Below are 17255 nucleotides of genomic sequence, written 5' to 3' on the forward strand. Positions count from 1 at the left end.
ACATGGTCCTGGTCAACCAGGAGATGAAGAGCACCCATGAGAGGAAGAGGACAGTGTCAGAGGCTGAGACTGATTTTGTTAGGCACCTGGAGATAACCCCATGGTACACACACTTGGGAATCCACCGACGGACCAACGGTATCATAGCACCTCATCCAAACCCCACATTCACCGGCAGCAATTCTTTGAGTTTGACTTCGCTCTCTGAGGACTGTCCTGAGACGTCCAGTGACAAAGTCTTGGGGGATTCTACTTCTATCCATTCTGAAGAGTTGAGTACCAGTAACAGCATTTCAGGCTCCCAGAAGTTCTCAGCCCCAGTCGTTTTGACCAGACAACTGAGTTTTGGGGGCCAGCAGTCACCTCTGTTCTCCTCCAGCTCCCTTCACCACTACCCCTTCCCCCAGAGAAAAGGGCCCAAGAAGTCAGAGGCTGCCAGGAGACTTGGGATGTACACATCATTCTGATAAGAGAGGGAGTCTGCTATAGTGCAATATGTGTTGTATGTTTCTGCATTAAAAACAATATTGTTGAGTTGCTATAAGGACATTTGCTATGCAGCCATTTACATGTTAATAATGTCATGTAAATTGCTGTGCCTTACCCTGTATTGGACCCGTATGTTAACGTTTGAGTTTAATCTCATTGGAGCCTAAATGTGTTTGTTTGAGAAGGGAATATATTTTCTCCAGTGAGTCTGCAGGACTGTGTGCCACTGAACAAATGAGTGAAAAATGACTGATTATTCTCTGGTGTGCATAGCCTATTATTGTCATACAGTAAGATTAATCCCAGCAATCCAGATGGAATGTGCAGACAGTGTGATGATGCAGTGATTAAATATCTTCGTACAGTATGCTACTTCTACATGCATATTGAATATTAAAACATCTCATCAAATCTCTTTGTCTGAGTCATTTTAAAAAGGTACCATACTTTTGATGTTCTTTCCTTCACTTCTACTATTCTGTGTAGTCATTTGTGTCAGTCTCTCTCTGCATTTTGTTGTAGGCTAAACTCCAATCGTGTTGGTAGCATCATAATATGAGGACCGAGCCATCTCCTAATCTAACCCCAAAACCATGGGCGCAACTTTCACTGGGGACATGCAGACAGCCAGGGGAACATTCCAACACTCAGCAGTGGTGGAAAAAGTATCCAACGGTCATACTTGAGTAAAAGTAAAGACTCCTTAATAGAAAATGACTCAAGTAAAAGTAAGTTACGCAGTAAAATACTACTTGAGTAAAAGTATAAAAGTATTTGGTTTGAAATATTCTTAAGTATCAAAAGTATAAATAATTTCTAATTCCTTATTAAGCAAACCAGATTGCACAATTATTATTATTTTAATTTACGGAAAGCCAGGGGCACACCCCAACACTCAGGCATCATTTACAAACACAGCATGTGTGTTTAGTGAGTCTGCCAGATCAGAGGCAGTAAGGATGACCAGGGATGTTTGGTTGATAACTCTGAATTGGACCATTTTCCTGTCCTGCTAAGCAATCAAAATGTAATGAGTACTTTTGGGTGTTAAGGAAAATATATGGAGTAAAAAGTACAATATTTTCTTAACGAATGTAGTGAAGTAAAAGTAGTCAAAAATATGATGAGTAAAGTAAAGTACAGATACCCCCAAAAAACGACTTAAGTAGTACTCTAAAGTATTTTTACACCACTGACACTCAGACATCATTAGGCCGTCATTGTAAATAAGAATTTGTTTTTAACTGACTTGCCTGGTTAAATCAAAAATAAAACATAAAAATGTACAGATCGCCAGGGGAACACGCCAACACTCAGACATAATTTACAAACGTAGCATGTGCCATCAGATTTGCCTCCAATGCTCCTTATAGGACACATCACTGCACTCTATATTCCCCTGTAAACTGGTCATACTGTATACCTGTTGCAAGACCCACGGGTTGATGCTTATTTATAAAACCCTCTTAGGCCTCACTCCCCCCTATCTGAGATATCTACTGCAGCCCTCATCCTCCACATACAACACCTGTTCTGCCAGTCACATTCTGTGAAAGGTCCCTAAAGCACACACATCCCTGGGTCACTCGTATTTTCAGTTCGCTGTAGCTAGCGACTGAAACGAGCTGCAACAAACACTCAAACTGGACAGTTTTTTCTCAATCTCTTCATTCAAAGACTCAATCATGGACACTCTTACTGACAGTTGTGACTGCTTTGCGTGATGTATTGTTGTCTCTACCTTCTTGCCCTTTGGGCTGTTGTCTGTGCCCAATAATGTTTGTACCATGTTTTGTGCTGCTACCATGTTGTGTTGCTACCATGTTGTTGTCATGTTGTGTTGCTACCATGTTGTGTTGTCATGTGTTGCTGCCTTGCTATGTTGTTGTCTTAGGTCTCTCTTTATGTAGTGTTGTCTCTCTTGTCGTGTTGTCTCTCTTGTCGTGATGTGTGTTTTGTCATACATACATACATACATACATACATACATACATACATACATACATACATACATACATACATACATACACACATACATACATACATACATACATACACACACACACATATATATATATATATATATTTTTATCCCTGCCCCAAAAAGAGGCATTTTGCCTCTTGGTAGGCCGTAATTGTAAATAAGAATTTGTTCTTAACTGACTTGCCTAGTTAAATAAAGGTTAAAAATAAATACAAATAAATGTGTGTTTAGGGAGTCCGCCAGATCAGAGGCAGTAGGGATGACCAGGGATGTTCTATTGATAAGTCTGTGAATTGGACTGTTTTCCTGTCCTGCTAAGCAGTCAAAATGTAATGAGTACTTTGGTTGTCGGTGAAAACGTATGGCATATAAAGTACATTATTTCCTTTCGGAATGTAGTGAAGTAAAAGTTGTCAAAAATATAAATAGTAAAGTAAAGTACAGATACCCCAAAAAAATACTTATGTAGTACTTTAAAGTATTTTTACTTAGGTACTTTACACCACTGCATTAAGGGTAATAACAGGTAGAATGAAATACAACCAAAAATGTAAATAGATAACCTACATATTTTAAATCATTGGACATACTTGTGGTGGAGTACTTTCTAGAAGTTCCGTGCTTTGCCACCGAGTAGGAGCGAAGACAAATTGGACCTCGTGACTTACCTTAGTACGGAAGTGAAAGAGAAGAATAACATTAAAAACCTCGTTTCAACACGTTCCTATCAAAATAATACGGCGACAAGGTTAACACTTCCAACGTGACTGAATCATTAATTTGGTAAATCTTTAAATAAACCTGAAACAACGAATGTGTCGTATTTATCCTGCGTGAGCTAGTCGTAGCCAAAAGGGGCAGCGTCGCAGCTGTTGTTGTCTGCGACTGCGTAGTTAGCATACAATAATGTTGGCTCTACCTACTGTAGCTAGTTAGTTCTACTCATCCATTTTACATTTGAGTTATTTAGCAGACGCTCTTATCCAGAGCGACTTACAGTAGTGAGTACATACATTTTCGTACTTTTTCATCCTGCGGAATTCCCCTATTGTTTGCGGGCTAGCTGTTCACTTTCACTTTTCCTACCATATTTTTTTTCACAGTTTTGAGAATGGCAGAGATGCATATTCAGGCAAAGCTGGTAAATCTTTTAAAACAAGATAAGATTCAGCTCTGGAACCCACCTTACACCACAGAATACAACCAGGCAGGACACCAACCTCTGCAGGTAACATTAGCTAGGAAGTTATAGCCATTCTAAATGTGTTGATGTTCATTCAGCTGGTTGGTCTGTCACCTGACTATGAGTCAGATTTGTGTGATATGTTTTTAACTATGCCTGTCTGTGTGTCTGTCTTTGTCACTGTTGTCATTACAGCAGCTTGCAGTGAATTATGCACCCATTGTGTGCTTCTCTGTGTCTGAAGTGGCAAGTGCCTTGGAGAGCATCAGATCCCAAGCAGTAAAGAGAGGAATGGGGAATAAGACCTATAGAGAGACATTTGTGGCCACGTTGGAACTCCTTCTGCCTAAAGATGGGAAAAAGGTTTGTGTGTGTTTTAGGGTGGGTGGGTGGGTGTGTTTTCCCTGACACACCCTACAGAAAATAAACTAATAATTCCAGATTTTTACCTGATTGCTTTAGGATGTCAAGAAGAAGAACTATTTGGAGACTAAACTGGATGTCATTGCACAAGATATCATGGCTAGGTAAGTGAAAATGGCCATCACAATGTCAATCTTTTATGTTATCAGTGGGTGAAGTGTCTTATTAGGCCTACTATGTCTAAGGTCACAAAGCTATACAGTGCTACTTTCGTCCTACATTTGTATAGGATTGCTGAACAATATGGACTCAAATACATCAAGTTAATTTTGAATGGGAAGACACTGACTCCTGGTAAGCTCCATTTAGGCCTAGTTGCCACAACCCCCCTCTAATCAATACATATGAACTCTCATTATGTTTGGTAATTTCAGCTTTGCATGCAAAAGCTCTGACGAAGGCCTTAAGTCCGATACGTAAAGCTTATTATAAAGAGCAGCGATACTAGCAAGAGCAGTGTGCAGGTTTCTTATTTTTTTCTCTCAACTTTGCAAGCATTGAAACGGTTTCTCTTCACAGAGAAGCGTCTGGATGAACAGGACGTGAAGAACAACAGTAAGATTATGGTTCTGCGGGTGAGCGAGCCTGAGAGGAAGAAACAGATGGCGGAGGAGGAGGAGAAGAAGAAAACCCAGGACCAGAGTGTCCAGAGAACCCAGAAGGGCTTCCAGATCCTCTCCGAGAGAGGTTAGTGAGACACTGCTTTTAAACACAATCACAATTATCACAACGCTACAGGAATATTACTTCATGCTTGTTCTTTGGCTTGGTTGTCGTTTTAGGCATCCAGATCCTCTCAGTAAGACCCTCATACTGCGTTTAACCTCAATCACAATGCTACAGGAGTGTTATTTTATGGTGGTTCTGTGGTTTGGTTGTCATTGTAGATGGCACCGATGACCCAGCCACGACTCCATTCCTAGAGATTGCTGATCAGAAGGGGAACCCTCTGAAAATACCTCACAGAGAGAAAAAGGTAGTCTAGACAAAGAACTCATGAACATATGAGCAATATTATATTCATAACTGTCATGATAAGCAGTACGAGTGGACAGCAAGCTCACACAACGTGTGGCCTGAATGGTAACTATGATTCTTGCCATGTGTTCTGTGTGAATTTAACCTCCACTGATTGTGACTCCACACCACACAAACTCTTGACTATTTCTAATGCTGTGTGATTGTTGTCCTGAGGCTTTGATTCTAGCCATGGGGTTCCACGAGAAAGGCCGCGCTCTGATGAAGAGGAAACAGTACGACGCTGCTCTGTGCCACCTGCTGCAAGCTGACGACCAGTTTGGGTAAAACACCTTCAGCTACAATCACAGAAATCCTTTGTCGAAACAGATATTGGTCAAAACACACATTTAACTTTTGGTTAAAACCGTCCATGTCTGATTAAAAATGTCAGATAATTTTATGGTGTTATCATTTCATTTTACTTTGAATGTGTACGACTTCTACTACACGTTCTGTTCCACCTCTAATACCATAGTACAGTTCCTCTGATCCATTAGATTTTATTAAGACTGATGTAAGATATATATTTTGTGTGTCTCCACAGTACATGTGGCTCCGTGCTCCTGAGCACGGTGGACAACTATGCAGTACTGCAGCTGGACATCGTGTGGTGCTACAGAGCCCTGGAGGCCCTCTCCTGCCTGGACGACGGCAAGCAGAGGCTGCAGAGAGCCGAGGACTGCTTCCTCAAGTGCTACGGAGAGCAGCAGCAGAGGCTCATGCAGATCAAGGTGATGAACCACCATCACTGGTCTATGGCTCTGTTAACAAACAACGGCTAGCCCCTACCCACTAAGCACCTATGTCGATCTGAATTTCATAAAAGTTGTAATATAGTAAATTTGTATTAATTTTGTTTTCAGGGAAACACAGGACGAGAGGAGGTGCTGTTCCTCAGGCTGTACCTCCTACAGAGCTTACTGGCGTACCTGGATGGTAACGAACACCAGGCCACACAGAAGCTAATGCTGGTACAGTACATCATCTGGCTGTACAATCTGGAGTCCTGCGTCCAGATTGTCTTGTCTTCAGACATTAACAACAACATTTCTATAAGCAGGGAGGCACCTCACTGTAATATAATGTCATATTACTGATTCTACCTCTTACTCCTGCTGTGTTGTAGGTGGAGGACCTGTATGGGCGTCTGTGTCTGGATCCAGAGAAGATGACAGGGCTGATGGGTCTGGGTTTCTCTGAGCAGGAGGCCCGTCTAGGCCTGAGGGCCTGCCACGGCAACGTAGACGAGGCCGTGCTGCACATCACCCACAGGAGACAGGTGGGTCCCCCCTCAGCAATAGAATGACGCAATGTTGACTTGAATGGTAATGTTGGCAAGAGAATTTTCAATCCCAGTGATAACTGACAATCAATAGCTCTGACCAATCCCCGAGATCTGTAAGACCATGGGTTTAATAATAATTAGTCAAAGACTCAGCTTATGCAAAACAATAGTACAGTTTATTCACGAGAATGCACTGAAGTCCATTATACAAAGACATCCATTTTATAGCTGCGCACATACTTCCACACAAACAGTAGGTGAGTTTTATCCTTCTCCATAGTTCTCACCACTGTGTATCACTGCCCAGCCGACAGTTCCATTCCCCCGAGATTAGGGAAACCTTGAGAAGTACTCCCTATGCTGTCATGTTTCTCAGAGGCCTAGCCAGGTCGGTCCAAACACAGTTTAACTGTTCTTGTTTTTTTTCGTCGGCACACACATACAAGTTCAAATCCTAAACTACGCCTTGCTCAGACAGTCTGTGTTTTTCCACTATACAGATACATTGTTTAATCTAATTCTGACTAAAACTACACACATCATCAGATTATAATTTTATGATTCTAATCAATTTCATACAGTTATAAGGTTTCGGAGTGGAATTATTTTATCATTATCTTTCAACATATACATTATTTTATCAAATGTCCATTCTAGTTTTTATATTTCTATGAATTAAATAAGTCCCATAGTAGGGAAAAAGGGGCCGGCACTCATAGTGGCGGAAAAAAGGGACCAGCGCTCTCACTTGATGTAGTTGCAGATGATAGGAAACATTTCCTAATAGCAACTAAGTTATCAGGGCTGTTATAATCATAGAAATACACTTACTAGAACTATTCAAGTCAGTGTCCCATGATGGGTGGAGCGGTGGTCATATTGAGTGTAATTCTATGGTTTTGTCTGTCCCTGTCAGGAGAGGGAGGAGATGAAACAGCAGGAGAGGGAGAGGAGGAGGAGGCGTATGGAGGGCCTGGCCACCCTCCGAGAGCTGGGTTACTCCAAGAGAGACGCTGCCCGGGCCCTCCAACAGGCAGACGGGGACATGGACAGAGCCTATGGGGTGAGAGGCAGTCGCCGCTACTGCAAAAACACACATTGTTTCTCAATACGCCATGAAAGAGGATATGCCAACCATCACGACAAGTTACCATAACCAGAGCCATGAAGCAACATTAGCTAGCAGAAGAGTGTAGGTGCAGGCTAGCATACTTTGCTAATATGTATTTTTTTTGTATTACTTGATCCTTGTCTCCCCCTAGATTCTTCTAGAGTCCACCCAGGCTGAGTCTGCTGCTGTAACCAACCACAACACAGAGCTCCCCATAGATCAATCCAAGGTTGAGCAGGTAACATCCCCTACCTCTTTCGAGCTCTCGTCACTATTTCAGTATAAAAGGTAGGTTTATCAGTTTAGTATGGTACCTTATCCTTCCCTCTGCATAGCTGTTATACCTGGGCTTTGAGCCGGAGGCTGCCGAAGCTGCACTGAAGCTGACGGGGGGAGATGTGCAAGGGGCCACCCAGCTACTGCTGGACAACCAGGGGGTCCTGCCCCCAGAGCTGCTCTCCCCCTCTCCCCCCTCCTCACTCTCCGAGGAGCCCAGCACCTCCTCTGAGTCCGCAGGTAGGACTCACATTCACACACGTACGTACACAGATAAGCATGCAGATGAACAGACGGATGCACTCTCTCATTACTCCGTTAATACAACAATACAGGTCTTATTGAATAAATCATTTCAAAAATCAGTTTTATTGTCACATACACTGGCTAGTGTTCCACTGTTGAGAGGTCTATGTGAGAAAGAGGCATTCAATATGCTGCTGATACTTAAGGCACCAGGATGCCATTTATCCCCAAATGCCCAAAGGAGAGCCCTAATGAACATGACACTTGTCATTGGTGTGTCCAGGCTCTGGGAGCCAAGGGGAGGACCCTATGGACGTAGACCTGGTGAATGAGGTGCTGGAGGACATCCCCCGACATGAAGAAGACTACCTGGACCTGACCCTGGAGGAGGAGAGCGAGGTCATAGCTCAGATGAAGTCCTACCTCCACAGGAACTGTACCCCCTCCAGCTAAAGCGCCGTCCAGGTGGTGGCCATTTTTAAAGCACTTCCACCACGTCCTAAAACAAGGGTGTTTGATTTTGGTCTTTTTAGACCCCAAATTAGGTTTGTGATTATTGTTTTTTCCCCATAGCGATACATCAACATTTTTACATTCTGTTTTTTGTACTAAAGTGTTAATTGTCATTTAAACATGTGCAACAGATTGGAAATAATTTGTAAGGAAGTGAGCTAACTGACTGGTTTATGCTCTAGAGGGGACTGTGTTCTTCCCATTCTCACCACTTGGATTATTTGAAGGTTAATGTTTGAGATTTCAACCCTGTTTAGAATGTGAGGCTTATAATTGTACCTTGAAGGGATTTTTGGTTGCTTGTATACAAGATGTTTCTCCAACTGAAATACATTTGTCTTCGTGCTCTGTTTTAGTATTCGAGATCCCTTTAAGTAATTTAATCAAGAAATTAAGTTGGTTAAATTCTGTTTTTATTTCATTTGTGGTTTTCATGGAGTTTGATTACCAATATGACAATACATGACTGGTCTTAGTGCCATATAGTTCAGGTTGCCTTTAGTTTCAAAGTAATTTGCATTTAATTTAAGAACCTGTTATTACATACAATAAATACTCCTTTGCGATTAGTATGTATTTGTGCCTCATGATTCACAGTTGTGAATGAGTGATAGTATGAACATGTATTTTTCTTATGCCTGTGCTCTTTACAGTATCTATCTACCAGTGGAGGCTGCTGAGGGGAGGATGGCTCATAATGTCTTGAACGGGGCAAATGGAATGGCATCAAGCACATGGAAACCATGTGTTTGATACCATTCCACTGAGTCATTACCACGAGCCCATCCTCCCCAATTAAGTTGCCACCAACCTCCTGTGCTATCTAATCATAACTTTTTTTGGGGTACTTTACCCCAGATATGTTTTGCTCTCGAATTACCCCCTCATGGGCAATCAATCTTTAAGCCTATATTCATAATGAGTCTTCCCAAGTACCCCCTGTGGATAGGCTGGGTACCCCCAGGGGTCCTAGTACCCAGGTTGAAAACCACTGCTCTATATAGACCCTCGTACACTCACACAAACATAACACGGCAAGTGTTCGATAAAAATACATTTGTGGTATTATGTATTTTTTTTATTGTACATTTCTAGAATGGTGAAAGTCACAGTCCATGCGGGTCTGGGGCGGAACAGGGGAAGAGGTTTAGAAGTAGTTGACCACTCTACGGATGGACTGGATGTTGGGGTTCTCGGCCTGCCACTCGTTGTGACTGCAGTAGTCTCCTCTCTCCACGATGTACATGCGGCCGCGGAAGTTAGGCTCCTCGTACATCACCCAGCTACAGAAGGAAACAGACCGGTTAGAAATGGTCACTTCTGCTCACTTCACACACTGTTAGAGAGATGGAATAGCAGTAATGGCCTAAATATATCTACTGTGTGTAATTTAATGATGTTATCAGGATATTAAGTAAAATATAGAAATGTATTGTGTGTTCGCTAATAGCTTAGTCTGTCCATTCAATTAATAAATGAATCAATTACATAGATTTATAAAATACTATCACTCATCAAATCAGCTCAAATCAACTACATATGTGGTTTGATGTTACATAAAGGTGTCTTGGCTTTTAAAAATAAATATACTACTTTCAGGGTGAGGAACCATTTAACATCAAGTTGTAAAATCTTGAACTTCCCCTTTAATATTCAATTCACTCCTGGAAAATAACAGTTGGGACCACAGTTGTGAATAGTGGAATTAGTTATTTAGGAATTCAGCAGTGTCTACGCCTTACCTGCTAGATCGTTGGCATATGTGTTCCAATTATGTTCCAACTTAACACATGCTAAAAGGTTGGATGTCTTAGCTCAACAAAAATAGATCCAAATGTTTAATCACTGTAAATGTATCTCTCTGTTTGTGTTTATCTCTGATTTCACAGTTTTACGTGTGTGTGATTACAGTCTGTGGCTAGAGGTGTGTTACTTACGCTCCGTCTCCGTAGACCTTGATGGAGTTGATGCAGCTCTTGCTGAAGCCACGGCTCTGCAGGAAGGGGCAGTCGTCACAGACCTCCACACACTGGCCAGAGAAGTTACAGGCCTCGAACAGTTCCATTCTGTAGTGCTCACCGTGCTGCAAGACACAGTAGAAGAGGAGAGGAGTTAACATGAGTCTGCATTTGGATTTCATACACGCTTTTCAACAGTGGAATATGGAATACTATTATAATGAAAATGAGCGAGAAGAATCTAAAGTATCTTTGAGTTAAAGTAGAAAATGGCTCTATAACGTAGCCTCTCATCATCCTCATTAGCACCCCCCTAGCCCTTAACCCCTATCCCTTCAAACCGTAACACCTATCCCTTTAAGCCTTAACCCCTGTCCCTTCAAACCTTAACACCTATCCCTTTAAGCCTTAACCCCTGTCCCTTAAATTCTTAACCCTTATCCCTTTAAGCCTTAACCCCTGTCCCTTAAATTCTTAACCCTTATCCCTTTAAGCCTTAACCCCTGTCCCTTAAATTCTTAACCCTTAACCCCTGTCCCTTCAATCCGGAACCCTAAACCCCATCTCTCACCATCTTGATGGGCTTGCAGGAGCCCATGTGGTCGTTGTGGCTGTTCCAACGCTGGAACTCGGGGTACTCGCCGTGCTCCAGGATGTACTGCTGTCCCTTGAAGTCGGGGTGGTCAAAGCAGCAGAAGGCGCCGCTCTCCACACGGATGGAGTTGACGCGGTTCATGAAGCCACGGTCCTGGAAGTTATCGCAGTCGCCCCTGACCTCCAGCTGCCTGCCGGTGAAGCATTTTCCCTCGTAGAAGGTGATCTGTGTTGGGTGGGTGAGGAGGTTAATACCACAGTTCATTAGTTAGGGTGGGGAGGTCGAGGTAGGATAGCCTGGGATCAAATAATATTTAACATCATTATACTATAACTGGCTTGATTGAGCTTGCCTGTTGCAATGCAACCCATAGAAACATCCCAAAAGTGCAAACCCCACCCAGCTGCAGGCAGGCTAAAGCAAACGCTTAAAGTATTTGAACCAAAGTCCTGGCGGGATAGTCTTTGGATGCAAACTCCATTGCTCCATTTCATTTTATTGTTCACTTAGCCAAATGTGGTGAAACGGTCCAGAGCGATTGAGTTTGGATCCCAGGCTAGAGGCTTGACAGACACTTTGTCACTGGAGTGTCTATTCAATCCACATCGCGGAAGTTCAGCTTTACAGCGTGATTGAAATTTAAACGCAATGTTTCCGCTTTAGAGTAGACTTCTTTCAAGGTAAACGCTGCATATGTCGGTTCAACCGAATGTTACCTTTTCATTTCTAATCGCGGTACTAAAACGCTTCAGCTTTCCAGATTATGTCATGCAGTCTTGTTTCCATGCTGTATTTATGTGTTGAAACCAACTATAACTATTAATTAAAGACTAGAGTTGGCTTTAGCAGCCGTATGCATACAAGACTATGGTATGTCTATTCCTATTGGCCAGCCACCAACTAATTATCCATACCGGCCACTGATAGTTTAAATCAAATAAATAAATGAAATGCTCCCAGGACTTGCCTGCCTCTCCCAGCAAGACAAACAGAATTATGGCACTGATTAGAACAATCTCCAAATCTCACATTTTCACCAGGGATTGCCTCCAAATTTCCAAACTCATTTGATCACACCTACACTACCTGTTAAATGCATACACTCCCACACCTATATGTTTATTGGCTGGAGTTCTCTCTAACCTTTACCTGGTAGTCCCATTGAGGTCCAAATACCTATTTTTCAAGGGAGACCTGGCCTGGCTGTCCAGTCAGTTATGTCCCAGTGGTAACCTACCTGATGCTGTGTGTATACAGGAAGACCCAGGTGCAGCTTACCTTTCCAGAATACTGCGACATTTTCCACTGGATACTGTCCAACCTGGCCCACAAGTAAAGTGTAACAGTAAAAAAGTTGGACACCTCAATATATACGTCTGGGGCCGTGCCGGAAAGTATCGCGAGGCTTGCCACACAAAGGACACACAATGGGGGACTTAGGGCTTTTGCTGGGTGGACACTTTCCCTTCAACTGTTGGCACTGCTGATTCTGGGCTTTGGCTGTCGAGAGACTAAACAGGAGGACAACAAAGGGTTTTGCTTGGCCAGGGCTTTGTGCAGGCCGTTTTGCACATGCAACGCTTCTCTTCTGGTCAAGTTGAATGTTGAATAAGGCCTGGCACGCCCGCACAGTGAGAAAGACAGAGAGAAGTGTGTTTGTGTGTGTGTGTGGTGGGAGGGTGGTTATCATGGCAACCAGGTGATAGGCCCACGAGGGAGAAGAGAGCGTGCAGAGCTACATCAAAGGCTCAGTATTCTCTTGCCCTCTCCACACAATACTACTACTATGACCTGCCATTGTTCACACAGACAGGATGTCACAACCTTATTTAGATGACCATCGACCTCTGATCTGAAGTACTAGAACTGGCAGTGATGTTGTATGTGAAGTGTGGGGGACATTTGAATAGATTATTAAGATTTTATGGCTTTGTAATAGTTTTATATGGCTGTTATGACAATAACGCACTGGGCATATAAATCTGGTGATAAAACTGTTTATGAATGTCAGCACTATCCCTGTACATTCAAGATAGAAATATAGATTTATACTGACTCTTCAATGTCATAAAATAATGTTTTTCAACATTGGCATATTGTAATATCTTGGAGAGCTTGAAGCTCTGTAAGAGAACAAAGAGAACGTAAATGGATCTCCTGACTTGCCGATAGTGCATTGGATTACTACCCTTGAATGCTGATCAATCGCCTACAAGTCCATTAGAGGATGATAAGCCCTTTTACGTGTCTCTCTACCTCTGGATATGCTGACTCTTTCTCGCTCGGGCCAATGGGTTAAATAGATCACCCTATCTTTGTATAATTTAGCCCCTCTCAATCATAGCCTGGGTAGCAGGCCTGTAATGTTGGTCTCATTCACTTCGACTAGGTATCCCCTTTCCCACTTTAGTTGTCATTATTAGACGCCAACATTAGACAATGTTCAACAAAAACACAAGAGTCAGTATAGTGAGAAATGTGTTTCACCAGATTTAACTAACAGCTCATTTGCATCTGCTGTCTCCTTTCTTCTGCACTAACGTGAAAGAGCTGGACAGAGGAAACAAAATCCCAGAAGGCATCCGCCATACTGCTTTGACCTATCCTGTAGTTCTCAGATCAGTGCAGATGGAGAGGAGATATCCACTTCAGACTATAGAGACTCAGCCCTGGGAGGAAGCTACATTAGACTATAGAGAGACAGCCCTGGGAGGAAGCCACATTAGACTATTGAGATTCAGCCCTGGGAGAATTGGATAGGTATAACCAACATGGTAGAATCTTCTCCATGCCACCTAATAGGCTAGGATGTTTGGCCATATTATACTGAACAGAAATATCAATGCTACATGTAAAGTGTTGATCCCCTTTTAGGCACAAAAAGCTTATTTCTCTCAAATTTTGTACACAAATCTGTTTACATCCCTGTTAGTGAGCATTTCTCCTTTGCCAAGAAAATCCATCCACCTGACAAGTGTGGCATATCAAGAAGTTGATTAAACAGCATGATCAATGCCACAGATGTCTCAAGTTAAGGGAGACTGCAGTTGGCAGCTGTCTGCAGGAATGTACAGTTGAAGTCGGAAGTTTACATACACCTTAGCCAAATACATTTAAACTCAGTTTTTCACAATTCCTGACATTTAATCCGAGTAAAAAATCCCTGTTTTAGGTCAGTTAGGATCACCACTTTATTTTAAGAATGTGAAATGTCAGAATAATAGTAGAGAGAATTATTTATTTCAGCTTTTATTTCTTTCGTCACATTCCCAGTGGGTCAGAAGTTTACATACACTCAATTAGTATTTGGTAGTATTGCCTTGAAATTGTTTAACTTGGGTCAAACGTTTCGGTAGTCTTCCACAAGCTTTCCACAATAAGTTGGGTGAATTTCGGCCCATTCCTCCTGACAGAGCTGGTGTAACTGAGTCAAGTTTGTAGGCCTCCTTGCTCGCACACGCTTTTTCAGTTCTGCCCACAAATTTTCTATGGGATTGAGGTCAGGGCTTTGTGATGGCCACTCCAATACCTTGACTTTGTTGCCATAACTTTGGAAGTATGCTTGGGGTCATTGTCCATTCGGAAGACCCATTTGCGACCAAGCTTTAACTTTCTGACTGATGTCTTGAGATGTTGCTTCAATATATCCACATTTTCCTACCTCATGATGCTATCTATTTTGTGAAGTACACCAGTCCCTCCTGCAGCAAAGCACCCCCACAACACGATGCTGCCACCCCCGTGCTTCACGGTTAGGATGGTGTGCTTCGGCTTGCAAGCGTCCCCCTTTTTCCTCCAAACATAACGATGGTCATTATGGCCAAACAGTTCTATTTTTGTTTTCTCAGACCAGAGGACATTTCTCCAAAAGTATGATCTTCGTCCCAATGTGCAGTTAGAACCGTAGTCTGGCTTTTTTATGGCGGTTTTGGAGCAGTGGCATCTTCCTTGCTGAGCGGCCTTTCAGGTTATGTGAATATAGGACTCGTTTTACTGTGGATATAGATACTTTTGTACCTGTTTCCTCCAGCATCTTCACAAGGTCCTTTGTTGTTGTTCTGGGATTGATTTGCACTTTTCCACCAAACTACGTTCATCTCTGAACGTGTCTCCTTCCTGAGCGGTATGACGGCTGCGTGATCCCATGGTGATTATACACTGCTCAAAAAAATAAAGGGAACACTTAAACAACACAATGTAACTCCAAGTCAATCACACTTCTGTGAAATCAAACTGTCCACTTAGGAAGCAACACTGATTGACAATAAATTTCACATGCTGTTGTGCAAATGGAATAGACAACAGGTGGAAATTATAGGCAATTAGCAAGACACCCCCAATAAAGGAGTGGTTCTGCAGGTGGTGACCACAGACCACTTCTCAGTTCCTATGCTTCCTGGCTGATGTTTTGGTCACTTTTGAATGCTGGCGGTGCTTTCACTCTAGTGGTAGCATGAGACGGAGTCTACAACCCACACAAGTGGCTCAGGTAGTGCAGCTCATCCAGGATGGCACATCAATGCGAGCTGTGGCAAGAAGGTTTGCTGTGTCTGTCAGCGTAGTGTCCAGAGCATGGAGGCGCTACCAGGAGACAGGCCAGTACATCAGGAGACATGGAGGAGGCCGTAGGAGGGCAACAACCCAGCAGCAGGACCGCTACCTCCGCCTTTGTGCAAGGAGGAGCACTGCCAGAGCCCTGCAAAATGACCTCCAGCAGGCCACAAATGTGCATGTGTCTGCTCAAACGGTCAGAAACAGACTCCATGAGGGTGGTATGAGGGCCCGAAGTCCACAGGTGGGGGTTGTGCTTACAGCCCAACACCGTGCAGGACGTTTGGCATTTGCCAGAGAACACCAAGATTGGCAAATTCGCTACTGGCGCCCTGTGCTCTTCACAGATGAAAGCAGGTTCACACTGAGCACATGAGCACATGTGACAGAGTCTGGAGACGCCGTGGAGAACGTTCTGCTGCCTGCAACATCCTCCAGCATGACCGGTTTGGCGGTGGGTCAGTCATGGTGTGGGGTGGCATTTCTTTGGGGGGCCGCACAGCCCTCCATGGGCTCGCCAGAGGTAGCCTGACTGCCATTAGGTACCGAGATGAGATCCTCAGACCCCTTGTGAGACCATATGCTGGTGCGGTTGGCCCTGGGTTCCTCCTAATGCAAGACAATGCTAGACCTCATGTGGCTGGAGTGTGTCAGCAGTTCCTGCAAGAGGAAGGCATTGATGCTATGGACTGGCCCGCCCGTTCCCCAGACCTAAATCCAATTGAGCACATCTGGGACATCATGTCTCGCTCCATCCACCAACGCCACGTTGCACCACAGACTGTCCAGGAGTTGGCGGATGCTTTAGTCCAGGTCTGGGAGGAGATCCCTCAGGAGACCATCCGCCACCTCATCAGGAGCATGCCCAGGCGTTGTAGGGAGGTCATACAGGCACGTGGAGGCCACACACACTACTGAGCCTCATTTTGACTTGTTTTAAGGACATTACATCAAAGTTGGATCAGCCTGTAGTGTGGTTTTCCACTTTAATTTTGAGTGTGACTCCAAATCCAGACCTCCATGGGTTGATAAATTTGATTTACATTGATCATTTTTGTGTGATTTTGTTATCAGCACATTCAACTATGTAAAGAAAAAAGTATTTAATAAGAATATTTCATTCATTCAGATCTAGGATGTGTTATTTTAGTGTTCCCTTTATTTTTTTGAGCAGTGTACTTGCGTACTATTGTTTGTAGAGATGAACTTGGTACCTTCAGGCGTTTTTTTCCTGAGGTCTTGACTGATTTCTTTTGATTTTCCCATTATGGTCAAGCAAAGAGGCACTGCGTTTGAAGGTAGGCCTTGAAATACATCCACAGGTACACCTCCAATTGACTCAAATGATGTCAATTAGCCTATCAGAAGCTTCTAAAGCCATGACATCATTTTCTGGAATTTTCCAAGCTGTTTAAAGGCACAGTCAACTTAGTGTATGTAAACTTCTGACCCACGGTAATTGTGATACAGTGAATTGTAAGTGAAATAATCTGTCTGTTAACAATAGTTGTAAAAACTACTTGTCGCACAAAGTAGATGACTTGCCAAAACTATAGTTTGTTAACAAGAAATTTGTGGAGTGGTTGAAAAAAAGAGTTTTAATGACTCCAACCTAAGTGTA

General features: G+C 43.1%; 2 protein-coding genes across 7 annotated transcripts; one reads left to right on the forward strand and one right to left on the reverse strand.

Annotated features, from left to right (window-relative positions):
* The first annotated feature begins 3125 nt into the window (after positions 1-3125).
* On the forward strand, positions 3126-9099 carry LOC120027772 (NEDD8 ultimate buster 1-like). Of its 6 annotated transcripts, none has more exons than XM_038972795.1 (15): positions 3126-3256; positions 3577-3701; positions 3852-4019; positions 4119-4183; positions 4309-4373; positions 4599-4766; positions 4967-5055; positions 5274-5380; positions 5644-5830; positions 5963-6070; positions 6226-6378; positions 7301-7447; positions 7647-7733; positions 7831-8032; positions 8301-9099. In XM_038972795.1, exons 2-15 carry the CDS (start codon positions 3585-3587, stop codon positions 8468-8470), a joined length of 1833 nt encoding a protein of 610 aa, XP_038828723.1. In that variant the 5' UTR covers positions 3126-3256; positions 3577-3584; the 3' UTR covers positions 8471-9099. The 6 variants fall into 6 exon arrangements, with proteins under 6 accessions (XP_038828723.1, XP_038828725.1, XP_038828724.1 ...); XM_038972796.1 differs by lacking the exon at positions 3126-3256 and adding an exon at positions 3288-3474; XM_038972797.1 differs by lacking the exon at positions 3126-3256 and having other exon boundaries at positions 3286-3701; positions 3855-4019.
* Positions 9100-9663: 564 nt separating this feature from the next.
* Positions 9664-12382, reverse strand: LOC120027593 (gamma-crystallin N-B-like). The gene is made up of 4 exons (XM_038972578.1): positions 12362-12382; positions 11060-11308; positions 10468-10613; positions 9664-9813 (listed from the first exon to the last, which is right to left on the reverse strand). Exons 1-4 carry the CDS (start codon positions 12380-12382, stop codon positions 9678-9680), a joined length of 552 nt encoding a protein of 183 aa, XP_038828506.1. The 3' UTR covers positions 9664-9677.
* Positions 12383-17255: the final 4873 nt, after the last annotated feature.

This window comes from Salvelinus namaycush, chromosome 33 (genome assembly GCF_016432855.1).
Source record: "Salvelinus namaycush isolate Seneca chromosome 33, SaNama_1.0, whole genome shotgun sequence".
Lineage (NCBI taxonomy): Eukaryota > Metazoa > Chordata > Actinopteri > Salmoniformes > Salmonidae > Salvelinus > Salvelinus namaycush.